This window comes from Salarias fasciatus, chromosome 6 (genome assembly GCF_902148845.1).
Source record: "Salarias fasciatus chromosome 6, fSalaFa1.1, whole genome shotgun sequence".
In the NCBI taxonomy this organism is placed as follows: domain Eukaryota; kingdom Metazoa; phylum Chordata; class Actinopteri; order Blenniiformes; family Blenniidae; genus Salarias; species Salarias fasciatus.
Window position 1 is genome coordinate 15,111,528 of NC_043750.1, and position 12,817 is coordinate 15,124,344.

At 43.3% G+C, this 12,817-nt stretch overlaps 1 protein-coding gene across 2 annotated transcripts; it reads left to right on the plus strand.

Annotated features, from left to right (window-relative positions):
* The first annotated feature begins 814 nt into the window (after window positions 1–814).
* LOC115390377 (tyrosine-protein phosphatase non-receptor type 9-like) lies at window positions 815–11,582 on the plus strand. Of its 2 annotated transcripts, none has more exons than XM_030094222.1 (13): window positions 815–847; window positions 3,233–3,376; window positions 4,823–4,912; window positions 5,057–5,181; window positions 5,451–5,556; window positions 5,634–5,744; window positions 5,833–6,752; window positions 6,855–6,951; window positions 7,393–7,462; window positions 7,809–7,887; window positions 7,978–8,128; window positions 8,254–8,461; window positions 9,429–11,582. In XM_030094222.1, the coding sequence occupies exons 1-13, from the start codon at window positions 815–817 to the stop codon at window positions 9,650–9,652; spliced, it is 2,358 nt and encodes a 785-aa protein (XP_029950082.1). In that variant the 3' UTR covers window positions 9,653–11,582. The 2 variants fall into 2 exon arrangements, with proteins under 2 accessions (XP_029950082.1, XP_029950083.1); XM_030094223.1 differs by having other exon boundaries at window positions 815–889; window positions 9,429–9,652.
* Window positions 11,583–12,817: the final 1,235 nt, after the last annotated feature.

The following is a 12,817-nucleotide window of genomic DNA, read 5'->3' on the forward strand; positions in this document are numbered from 1 at the left end:
TAGTGCATGCTTGCTATACCAGCGTGTGTGTTTCTCTGCAGACTAATGTTGAGAACCTGTTACACCAGTATCACGTCACCGGCATGAAACCAGCAAAGAAAACGATGCTGGTCAGCCGGGTACAGTCTTGTAGTCCCAAAGCTGTCTTGACAGATATATTTCTGTGTTTCATTCTGTCTGATGATAATCAATTTGTCTCTATTTCTGTATGGTCATTTCTGTGTGTAGTTGCCATTTTGTGTTTATTTTAAGTTTTAAGGCTCAGTTTTCTCTTCTTGTCTTTTTTGTGACTACTTATTGCTATTTTTCTGGCTTGTGGTTCTCTTTTTTTTCATGCAGTAGCATTTTGCATTAGAAGCTATTTTGTGTATGGCCATTTCTGTTAGTAAATGTTTTAAACCATGACTCCTTGTGGTTTTGGAGAGGATGTGTGGATGATCATGATCGCTTTGGGTAGTGTTTGACATAGGTTCTCAGCAGTGAGTGTGTCCACAGGTTCATTTCAGGCTGAATGTGCTGATGAGCTGAGTTTCCTCCTGTAAAGATCGGTGTTTTGTACAGACAGGGCTGACGGACAGGCAGTAGTAAACAGGTTTTAAACGGGGTGGGCGGAGCTTCTGCGTCTGTCTTGGAGTGGGAGGAGCCTGTTCCGGTGTGTGCGGCCTGAGCATTGACGGCATGGGCGTGAGCGGGCGGCTTGTGGGCGGAGCCTCTCTGTCCGTCCTGGGTGGGCGGAGCCGTGTCTGTCCCGGGGTGTGTGGCGTGAGCGAGCGGCTGGTGGGCGCGCCCGCTGCGACGTTGCGGAGGCTTCAAGATGGCGGAAGCCCTGACAGCTCAGGAGCAGCTGGTAAGAGTCTATTGACGATTTTTTCCACGTCTTCCTATCACGGTAAACACACACGCACGTGGCATTAGGCGCCTCTTTAAGCGGTCTTTTGTTTCCATTGTCTGCGGGACCGATGCGGTGTGGCAAACAGCGCTGGTCCGTTCGTTCTGGCTCCGGTGTGACTGACAGCAGTTAGCATGTGTTAGCATGATGGCGTTTGCTAGTAGTAGCAGGGAACATCTAGCCGGCAATCCACCTCAAGTACTCGCACTCTGTGTTTCCCAACTCAAAGCGGAGCTCAGAGATGTATTGGTATTTCGGATGTTAACCGACAAAAAAATGTCCCCTACGGCTGCCTCCATCAGTGTGTCTATAAGTGAATTTAAGTGTTAGCCATCCCGCCACCACATGTAACCTAGCCGTGTGCTAATGCTAGTAGCTATTGTTGACTTGCAGGGAATTTCCTCGACAGCTGTCCTGGTAGACGCTATCACTGATGTCGGAGCTCGTGGAAGTCTTAAACACGACCAATCTGTGATATTCGACGCAACTCTCAGTGGTTTTACATCACGTCGAAGTTAAAAATCGAGAACGCGTCTCTCATGGTACATCGCGAGTGAGCCAGCCAGCTCCACTGGCGGTGTCCTGCCTGTGGGCTCTACGGCGCTGAATTCACAGAAGTGATTCTCTGGTTCCTAGCATTGTTGTTGTCATTTCTTTCTAGTAAAAGGGGTGGGCCTGACAGTGATCGCAAACATCTGACGGCTTCATGTGACATCTACATGTGTCGATAACACCCAGCATTTATTTACAGGTTTTGTTGAAGCGTGAGATAGTTATTGATCATGGACGATGTGTTATTTCTAGTTCTAGTAAAACATTTTCCCCGTTCTGCAACCCCAGTCTATTACAGCGTGTCTAAGTAAGCCCCACCAGCGTTTGAGACACCCTGGTTGGTTCGGATGTTCCCTTCCTGTTAGTTGCCAAATTACTCATTTGAAAGTGACTCTTAAATGTAAGCTGTGAGACTTGGATAATATTCCCCAAGCCTGCAAGAAGCTAAACTCAAGGTCAGAAGAGAATTTTTTTATCATCGCTTAAGAACAACAAAAATATGAATAATTCATTTTGTGCAAATCCATACTAAGGGTTGAAGGGGTTATAGACTGAAGACCAAGATCACAAAAGATCACACGGGATAACATTGTCACAAGTCTAAGTTGAGATCAAATTCTGCTTCACTCCATTATTCACTCGTTATTGTAAATATTATGCCTTGTGCTGATTATTTTAATAGCATATTATGTGATATATCTGTTAAACTGTACATTATGGTCCTAAAGTCAGTAACAGGCTGACATAATTAAACTCACCATTAAGTGATGGTTTTCTAGAAATTGTGAACGTGATGATGATTAGTTTTCATGTTTTTTGCAGTGAGTTGAGGATCTTTCATCCTGATCGTACAGCTGCAAAATCCATTTCTCTCAAGTTTGATATAATCACATGTAAAACAACCTCTCAATAATTATGGGCCATCGAGGTCACTTTTGATGAAATTACTTTGAAGTAAACATTGTTGTAATGACCTCCAGTGTATTATGCCAGTGTTGTCTATCATTGGACAGCATCACAGTGTAGCTGTACTTAGACCTGTGTGATATAAACAGAACTGTTTTTTGCCATAAAGTGCACCTTTTCATTTGTTTGTTTGTCTTGGCTCATGTGGCCTTTATGTCACGTGTGTCACAAACCTTGTTATAGGCTGTCATTTTGGAAGAAATGCTCTGAACCCCCTAAATTGTGGTTAAAGAGATGTGGATAAGTATTAACGACACACAGGTTAGAAGTGCTATTTTTGCCATGTATGTTCTCATGCTATACATTTCTGTTAGGTTGCCTACTTACTTGGTTTCATTGGTTACTGTTTAAATCTTTGTTTATATGCTTGAAATCCATGTCATGGTTCTTATGTTGCAAAGAGTATATTTGTTTTTTAACAGGTGATGTGCTAATTTGAGGATTTGTCTGTGTAATCTTTTCATGTTGATTTGAAGCTCGTAGGACATATCTGGATGATAATAATCTGACTGTTGGCTCTTGGCAGAGTAGTGCTCTCATCCCCATCATCTTCCAGTGGCACAGCCTGCTGCTGCCATCTGCATCTCACATTATTGTTACATTTGGCTATGAAAACACTGCCACAGCTTAGACAGCTGATTCTTTTTTCTTTTTTTTTCCCCTGTAAATGTCAGTCTCCATTCCCAAAGTTTTTCATGTTGTCGGTCTTCCCTAGTGCTCTTCTCCCCTGAAATATGTATTTTACAAATTTCCTTTGCTTTTATCCTCATCACATGCCCAGTATTTCACCTGTCCCCTTCCATGTTGCCTCCCCTGTGTGTCCAGGCTGTGGAGGAGTTCCTGAGTGAGGTGCGTAGCAGGGAGCAGCCTCACAGTGCTGGGCTTGTCTCCCAACCTACAGCTGTAAAGTTTCTTATGGCCCGCAAGTTTGACGTCTCCAGAGCCATCGATCTGTTCCAAGCATATAAGGTATGTCATTATTCTGTTCCTTTTCTTATAGAAATATAAAAGGTCCTTGGATTGCTGTTGTGACAGGATTGCTACCAGTGTCAGAAATTGCACAATGGCCATCTCAGTACACTATGTTCACGGCTACATGCAGCCAAAAATGATAATAAATTAGACAATAATCAAAACAACACTGGTGCTACAAGAAAATATTTTGTTTATTACCATGGAAGTAAAACTTTTGACCACGTCCACATTCTGACTCTACTCCCACGCTCGGCTTTTCCCTGTACATAAATGCTACGAGAAGATTGGCGCAAATGTTGTTGAGCCTAATTTTTTTATGTATCCCCTGAAGGCACTGGTCGTGTAGGTCGAGGATAATCATTCTTACATGTTAACTTTGGTCATTGTTTTCGTCACCTCTGTTTGAGCGTGGGTTGACGTCGTGCAGTGAGGCTTACTGTCAAACCCACATTTTTTTTAAAAACTTGTTTGATTTATCACGTCATTAATTTATAACGTGGCTAAAATCACAAAGTTTCACAAGACTTGAGTTTACCAAATAATGCACTGATGGTTTGTTTTACTCAATATTGCTCTCATTAAACAATATAAAATTCCAATTTTTGATCACATAATTTCCTATTTTATCTTCTGTAGTTGTAGCTTTCACGATAAAGTGGTGTGATGTGTTTTAACACCTCAGTCTGTTGAACCTTTATAATCCCCATGAAATGCTCGTGTTCTAACCTGAATAGCAACAAGCTTTTACTGTGTGAAAAAGACACTCAGGAATGCCTGTGCCTGCGTTCCAGGGCTGGGGTTGACCCAACATTATGGATGTCAGTGAAGTCTTGGCATTTGTTCTCAGAGTGCAATTTCAAAGTAAAATGTAATCCCAGATAGAAATACTTCTTCTGAAATGCTTCTTCTGATATTTGTTTTGTGATTTTGTAAATATTGCTCTAAGAGTTTGCTGTTAAGAGGTGTGTGTGTGTGTGTGTGTGTGTGTGTGTTGTGTGTGTGTGTGTGTGTGTGTGTGTGTGTGTGTGTGTGTGTGTGTGTGTGTCTGTGTGTCTGTGTGTCTGTGTGTGTGTGTGTGTGTGTGTGTGTGTGTGTGTGTCTGTGTGTCTGTGTGTCTGTGTGTGTCTGTGTGTGTCTGTGTGTGTGTGACTGTGTGTACAAAAAGCATAACCCTTCAGGTTATTATCAAATTTCAGTTCTCTGAATAGCACGAGAGTGACAAAGCTAAGAAAAAGAACAAAGTGAAGATCAGTGAAATATAAAAAATGTCTTGGTATTAAACTCTATTGTTAATAGGCTGTTATTAGTCAGTCTTTTAGTACACAGCAGTAACAGAGTAACAGCAATATCCAAGACGTAGACATCTTCAGACTCGTTATTGATGGTATTAATGACTTTTCTTCTTACTGGCCTGTTTCCATCGACATGCAATAAAATTAGAACACAAGAATCAAAGAGGGCATCTTCAATATCAACCCCGACGAGGAGCCACTGCGCTCCGAGCTGCTGAGCGGCAAATTCACAGTCCTGGTGAGCAATGATTTAATTCTTATCCACACAACAAGAAGGATCATGCGAGATTTTTTTCTCTGTGCAAGTACATGCACGTCTTCATCTGTGTCTTATCGTGAATGTTTTGAATGTATAAGACGACCTCCTCATGTTCCCTATCAGCCTGGCCGCGACGCGAAGGGAGCTGCTCTAGCACTGTTTACTGCCCGCCTCCACCGGCCAGACATCACCACCCACAAGGCCGTGCTGCAGGCCATCATCTATCAACTGGACAAAGCCATAGAGAAGTGAGACCCAAATCATTCACTGCTTCCAGCTTCTGCTGTCTTAACGCGTTTTTCTCAGTTCCTGGATTTCCATTTCAACTTTTCTTGAAAGTGAAACGTACAGATACATATACATATGAAGTTGTCGTGTTCTCAGTTCATACGCCAACTTATGGTTTTAAAAGATGTGAAACTTAAAATGGATCTTTAAAAAAAACTGAAATGATCACGTTTGTTTATATTTTTTATTATTGTGCTTTTAGTTTAAAATCTTTTAAACTTCTTTCCAGTTTGCAGACTCAGAGAGACGGACTCATATTTATTTACGACATGACCAACTCCAGTTATGGAAATTTTGACTACGAGCTCTGTGTCAAGATTCTCAATTTGTTGAAGGTAAATATAAGAACTGTTTGTGTGTTTCTGTGTGTGTGTTCTCTGTCATTAAAAACCCTTTGAAACATTTTTCCCAGGGGGCATTTCCAGCTCGCCTCAAATGTGTCTTTATCGTGTCGTCGCCTCTTTGGTTCCGAGCACCTTTTGCAGTCCTCCGCCTCTTTGTACGTGAAAAGCTGAGAGAAAGGGTACGTGTGGCTGTTTTCACTGCAGTCTCTCATCAGAATGTTTGGTGAATGTCTTACATTTGTCATTCCACCTGTCTCTGTTCACCAGGTATGCACGGTGAAAGCTCACGAGCTGGCGAGTCACATCCCGACCTCCTCCCTGCCCGAGCACCTGGGCGGGACGTCCCAGTACAGCCACGTGGCTTGGATCCAGTCCTGCGTTAACGTGCACACAAACATCGCTCAGGGCGACACAGACGAGCACGACACACACGACTGCGTGGGAAGCCTGTTGCGCTCTTACAGCTTAGAGAACAGCAACGCCAGCGTAGGTGCTCCACTGCACCACACCCATTTAAATAAACAGTTAGGTCCCGAGCGAGCCGTCGCTAACTCTAACTGCTACGACGATAGCAATGCGAACCCACACAACCACTGCAGTATAGTGGAGGGCAGGACTCGAGGCCTCGGCCAGTACCAACAGAGCCCCAATTCCGCTGCAGACAGGTCACAGGGGAACCACCAACACTGGAATGGATCTGCGGTGACCGGGGCCAACGTGGCGGTCAGCGGCGGCGGCGACGGCAGCCCCAACATGAACGGCCGCAGCTGCCAGGCGCCGCCCCAGTCGGACACGCCCCCCGACACGCCGCTCTCGCAGAAAGGCGATGGAGACGCTACGCACGGCGGCGCGACAGACTCTGCCGATCAGTCGCAGCACGAGGCCATGAAGGAGGAGGAGGAGGAGGAGGAGGAGGGCGAAGAGGAGGAAGGGGTGCCACCGTTACCTCAGAAATCCCTGCCCCGCCCGCCCCACCAGCCCTCCTCGCAGTCCCCGCCCCTGTCCTCGTCCTGGGACCCCGACGATGAGAACCAGTGCATGGAAGCGTCGGTCCACATGCCAGAGCAGGGGGGTATGACGGTGCACGAGCTGGTGGAGCACGTCAAGAGGCAGAAGAAGAAGGGCATCTACCAGGAGTATGAGGAGATCCGCAAGGAGCCACCAGCTGGCACCTTCGACTACTCCAAGTAAGGCATCCGTCCGTCACCTCTCACTCTGTTCTCCGTCACATGATCTGTCTTTAAAAGCAACCAAAAAAACAAAAAAAACCCATGGTGTAAACTTTGTAGGAAACTGGCCAATCAGATCAAGAACAGGTACAGCGATGTCCTCTGTCTGGATCAGTCCAGAGTGCGACTCAGCGAGCTCAGCGACGATGAAGACGAGGTAATGGTTTTCTCTGAATTTCACCAACATCATTTCTTTATACATGAACGAAAAGTGTAGAAATTCTTGAAGCTGTGGAGACTCTGATGCACAACCAGTAATTTAGTGGTAACTTTTGAAGAACTGTAAATCAATTTACATATATTTCATTTTCTTTTAGTTCAGTAATTCAGTAATGGTTATCTGTATTATGGAAAACTCACATATTTGATGATTTGGAATTGAATGAATCTAGCAGTTGGTTACAGAAGAAACTTTACATCTCATAAGCCATGAAAATATAATATATTGGACCCAGGGTCCCTCAGTAAGACTCCTAACCCCCAACGGCTGCCTACTTCTCCTTTTCTCCAGTTAAGGTTAAAAGCAGAAGAAATGATTAATAATCAGGAAGTGTGCTTATTTATACAGCCGTTTTAATCCTCTTCTGCTGTTTTGCAGACATCGGATTACATCAATGCCAGTTTCATGGACGGGTACAAGAGGAGCAACGCCTACATCGCTACTCAGGGTGAGCAGATGGTGCTTGAGCTTTATGTATTTAATTACAGAGATGGTTTTCACTTTGCAAAACAATTCAGTGAACAGTATTTGTCCTTAACTGACTTAGAGTGAAACAGCAAATGTCATCAGTACTTGGTACTGTGTGACATAAAAGGGACACACAGTGTGTGAAACTGTTGGTTAAGACTGGAATAAGCACATGATTTATGAGGAATACTTAAGTAATGATTGTAAAGTGTTTGTGACCTGTATAAAAGTTTATAAGTGGTTGAAAATCTGGAGATTCTCCCAGATTTGTGGCTTTCCAGGCCTGTCGTGTCATCTTCGATCTGGTGACTGTTCCGCCCCCTCAGGTCCTTTGCCAAAAACATTCGGTGACTTCTGGCGGATGGTGTGGGAACAGATGGTACTTATCATTGTCATGACCACCAGGTGAGCGACGGATGAGATACTTGAAGTCAACGTTGCTGTGAATTTCTCCCAGACGTGTGACTGAGACGAGTTTCCCTCCGTGTGTCTCAGGGTCGTGGAGCGCGGACGAGTCAAATGTGGTCAGTACTGGCCTCTGGAGGAGGGCAGGACTGAACAGTTTGGGTACTTCTTGGTCAGGAATACACACATCCAGGTGTTTCAGGACTTCAAATTATCCCACCTCGAACTTTACAACACACAGGTAAAAAAAAATTCCACCTATTTCCCTTTCAGAGTAGATAACGTAGCACGAAATGTCCGATTTTAAAAACTGAACAATATTCCCATTGATCTGTTCTTCTTTGAATCGTTTCGACCTTTTCTTAGTCTGGAGAGAGGCGGGACGTGTGCCACTACCTCTATGTCAGCTGGCCGGACTTCGGGGTGCCCAAGAGTGCGTCGGCCATGTTGGACTTCCGGGAGCACGTCCATCAACGGAGAGACGCTGCAGTCAAGAGCCTTGGGTCCAGCTGGAGGGGGTCTCCGGGGGGCCCCCCTGTGGTCGTTCACTGCAGTGCGGGCATTGGTCGCACAGGTAAAAACAAGTTTAGGTGAACTTTACATTTAGCAGCCATTGAATAAGACAAAACGAGTTTTGTTTGAGTTATGGGATTTATCACTGATTCTGAGTTGTTTATGTGAAACAGTTGTATCTAGGTTGTGTTTCTAGGGCTAAAGTATAGTTTTCTTTCTTTTTGATGAGTAAATAACATTTAACAACCATTAAATGTTGAGGCAAGTATCTTACGTCTTAATTAGTAAATCTGAAAACAGAAGGCAATGAAGTTATCCCTCCATACCGAAGTTAAAATACTGTTAGGGACGCTCATACTTGTTTTAGCAGTTCTGAACCCGTTTCATTGATGTTTTGTGAAAGCAACAGCAGCCCTCTACTGGATGTATTGCATAATAACCATGCCAACTTAGAGTATCGAGGCAGCAATGTATGACAGCACACGCAACAATTCCTGTATGTAAAAGAAGCATATTTGTCTTCTACATTTTACCAAAGGAGCATATTTTTTCCCCTGCAAAATGTATTGATGAGCTTCCTCTGCTAACAGTGTGTCCCGGTAGCAGCTTCTTTCTGTGTTGATTCTGTGTCCTCATGCAACAGTGTGAGTGGTGCAGCTATTTCAGAGGGATACAACCGGCGATCCGTCCGTCATCGGAGTAAATTTATTAACCACCACGCCCTCTGGTTTATAGTCATATTACATACGTACACGAAAATAGCAGGTGTCCTTGCAGTTGCCTTCACGGTGGTGCTTGCTTGGGGAAAATATAGCTCTCACACACAAATTTGTAAAATTGTTTCCGATCTGAAGCTCTACAAATAATTAGAAAAGAAACGTGGACGAAGAATTAAAGAGAAACGTGTTCAGTTGAAGGCTTTTCTCCCTCAGTGTCCCATTACTGTAAGCTACTCTGAATCTGTTCATACTCTGATGGCCATTTTTTGATTAATTTGTATAATTTGCTCCTTTTCTCTTTCTGTCCAGGCACATTCTGCACACTGGACATCTGCCTGTCCCGACTGGAGGACATCGGCACAATAGATGTCCGTCAGACGGTGCGGCGGATGCGGACGCAGAGGGCCTTCAGTATTCAGACCTGGGACCAGTACTACTTCTGCTACACAGCAGTCATAGAGTATGCCCAGCGGCATGGCAAACTGACCCCAGTGCAGTGGTCCGACTCAGATCTGGAGACTGACAGTGAGTGAGACGCACACACACTCGACACCCAGAGGACCGGGACAGTCAGCCTGAGCAGAAGTCATAGGAACCAAACGACTGAAGTGTGGCGTTTCAGAGCAGAGGAGGGCTGAGTCCTCTCCGCAGGAGCAGGAAGCAAAGGAGGACGGCAGAATCCCTCAGCGGCTCTTCCTTCAGATGAGTGGAGAGATGACGAGCCGGACAAGGAAAAAACTGAACAGTGCAGTGGATACTGTGCTTTGTGTCATTTACGAGCAAGCTGGACTGCCAATATTTGAGCCCCTAATATTTAGCAAACTACAGGGGGACGTGGCCTGCCCTGAACCTGTCTTGTTGACAAAGCGTTGTACGAGTTGTAGCATTTTTTTTTTTTGTTTTTGTTTTTTTTTATTGACTTGCACATGAGGAATGACAAACTTGAACCTTTCCCTCTTGAAGCCCTCCAAACCCCAGCCTGTTTTTTCCTTTTTATATTTTCTTGTTCCTTCTCAACTCTGAGCAAAGTCGGTGACAGCAGATAAGATGTGAGGGGTCTGAAAAGGCAAAACTTGAAAACACTTATTTTCTCTCTTTTTTTTTTTTTTTTTTTATGTTTTTCTTAGTTTTTCAGGAAATGGTTCTCCGTATGCGTGCTTGTAAGTGATGGATAAGTGTGTGAGCCATTCAGTCCATTTCCTTTTTTTTTTTTTTTTTTTTAAATGGTGCATTTTCTATGTGTGTTTCATATTTGTGCATATGTAGACTAACTTTTCAAAGCCAAAGTCCTCACCCTGAATGCTTGGATGTACTCCATACTGAGATATTATCGACTGAAGCCCATGTATATTCTTGTAACATACATTTATACATTATTGTGTAAAATAACAACCTCTGAAAATCGTGCAAAAAAAAAAAAGAAAAGCAGTGTTCAATATAATTGACTTCATCAAATCCTATGGTAGCGAGCCAAGATATGGAAACATGGTTTGGAGCTGATAAAGTAACTGTCAGGTCGAACATCGTCTTTACCGTCGGAGCGTTCTGATTGGACGATCTCGAGTAATTTGGCCTTAACTTGATTCACTGCCTCGTCGTTCTCAGACCTGAACCATATCTTCAAACTGTACACTTCGACTTCCCTTCTTGCTCCTTCCTCTTTTAAATCCGAACTCCTTGAAAACCACAACTGTTGAGTTTAATTTTCGGGGCGCGCTCCGCCTCGGATGATTGTGCCTTCACGTTTTCCTTAGCTTAATATCTCGCTAGTGTAGTAATAACACCCGGACTAGTGCACTTGCTTAGGACACGTTGACTATGTGTTACACAGGACGCTCACATTTTTGCCTATTGTCCTGTACATAGCACACTACTTACAAATAACAAACAAGTAGTGAGTTATCTGGGAGTAAGCTCTGGTTTGAGACACGGCTATTCTTTTATCATTTGACCTCAGGGGGTAATTCTCGTGTTTTTTGCCTAGTGTCAAAGATCCGTTTCTGGTTTGCCTCTGGTAAATTATCATTTAAGGAGAAAAAAAAGAAGAAAAAAAAACAGAACTATATCGACTTTATTTTGTATTTTTTACTGTATTGTATCCTACTGTATTTATGTCTTTGTACAACTTCTACAATATTGAAATCAGTGAATGTTGGTACGATGCTACAAAGAAAACAGACCAGTTATTATGTTTGATAAGCTGAACAAAGCGGACAGAACGTGAAATATATTTTTTGTCATTCACCATGAAATTTAAGTGGAAAGACCTCACTTTGCCATAGTATTTTTTAGAACTGACTTGTATAAACGGTGAGTGTTCAATTTTAGGACAATAAGGAGCGGGCAAAGCTAATAATTGTGTTTTAACAAGCTTATCCTGAAACTTTTAACAGTGACATTAACTTCTGACTATCTGATCCTCTATGCCAAGGACAAAGCAAAAAAAAAAAAAAAAAAAAAAGAGCTATCGAGAGGAAGAAAAAAAACATCTAAAAAGACAAGTGGCTGCCATTTCTGTTCATATAAATATATATCTATATATATCTTTATATATTAGAATGAGTTAAGGTTTATCAGCATGGAACGAGAGCCTTGAATGTTTTTGGGGTAATGGTGTCCGAGCAATTTAGTCGTATATGGATTTTTTTTTTTTTTGTTTTTTGTTTTGGTGAATGTGGACCCTCCAATCCCTCAATGCCAAAGGCCCAGGCTCACCTATCGATACTTCTCCTGTCACACGTCCTCAGCAGCCTACTAGCATGGACCTACCAGTGCAGCCTTGCTTCCACGGACACAGAACGACTCCGCAGCACCTCGGGAACATTACTAATGATCATGTATAGCTACGAAAGAAGAGGAGAGTATGTGAGAGTTTTGGTCCCTGTGCTACTTTTAATTGGTTTTGAAAGAAACTAAGAATGCCATGTGCATTTGTTCTTGGTGTTCATCTGTTCTTTTATGTGCTTTAAGTTCATGTGATTGAAATATGGCCTTTTACATGCTGTCAGCCCAGCTGTCCCATTAAAGCAATGGTCTTACTATCTTGAATGAATCCAGAACTCATTTGATCTCTTCTTGACTCAATGCAGCGCTGCTGGTGGAAAACATGGAGGATGAGAATATGCAGTTTACACAAACCACTACATAACTACTGCCTTTCTCAACGCGGTCAACATTACCTCATCCACAAGACTGAAGGTGGCCAGTTATCAAGTTTGCGGTTTTCCTTACCCTGTCTTCTGGCATCATTGCAGAAATGTGACGGCGTGCTACTGCTGACAACAGTTTAAAAGAATTACCGGGGGAGGATAATCAATGCTTGCTCTGTTACCACAGTTTTAATAATGCACCGTCGGAGTAATAAAGTATTTATATCAATGGTTTCAAACCAATCAATGTGTTCGGAAGGGATGCGATGGTCTTTAACCACTGTCAGACTACCCTAAGCCTCACTGGTTACTGCCAGCGTCGTATAAACACAAACTCCGTCTTTGAAATGGGTGGATTTTTTTTTAGGGGGGTTTTTGCACCCAGAAAAAAATCCTGCACACATATCGGGAGGTGTTTGGATAGTTGATACTTCTAATAATAAATGCATGAAAGTCTGCAGACCCCAAGCTGAAAACCGTGCTACTGTTCAACATAGTCACCATTACTTGCAGTACATTAGATGTTTGTCATAAACAGCTTCAAATATA

Coding starts and splice junctions, on each gene's coding strand:
- LOC115390377 (XM_030094222.1), top strand. CDS start 815: ATGGCGGAAGCCCTGACAGCTCAGGAGCAGCTG. Junction 5,182..5,450: donor CTGGACAAAGCCATAGAGAA/GTGAGACCCAAA, acceptor ACTTCTTTCCAG/TTTGCAGACTCAGAGAGACG. Junction 8,462..9,428: donor TGCGGGCATTGGTCGCACAG/GTAAAAACAAGT, acceptor CTTTCTGTCCAG/GCACATTCTGCACACTGGAC.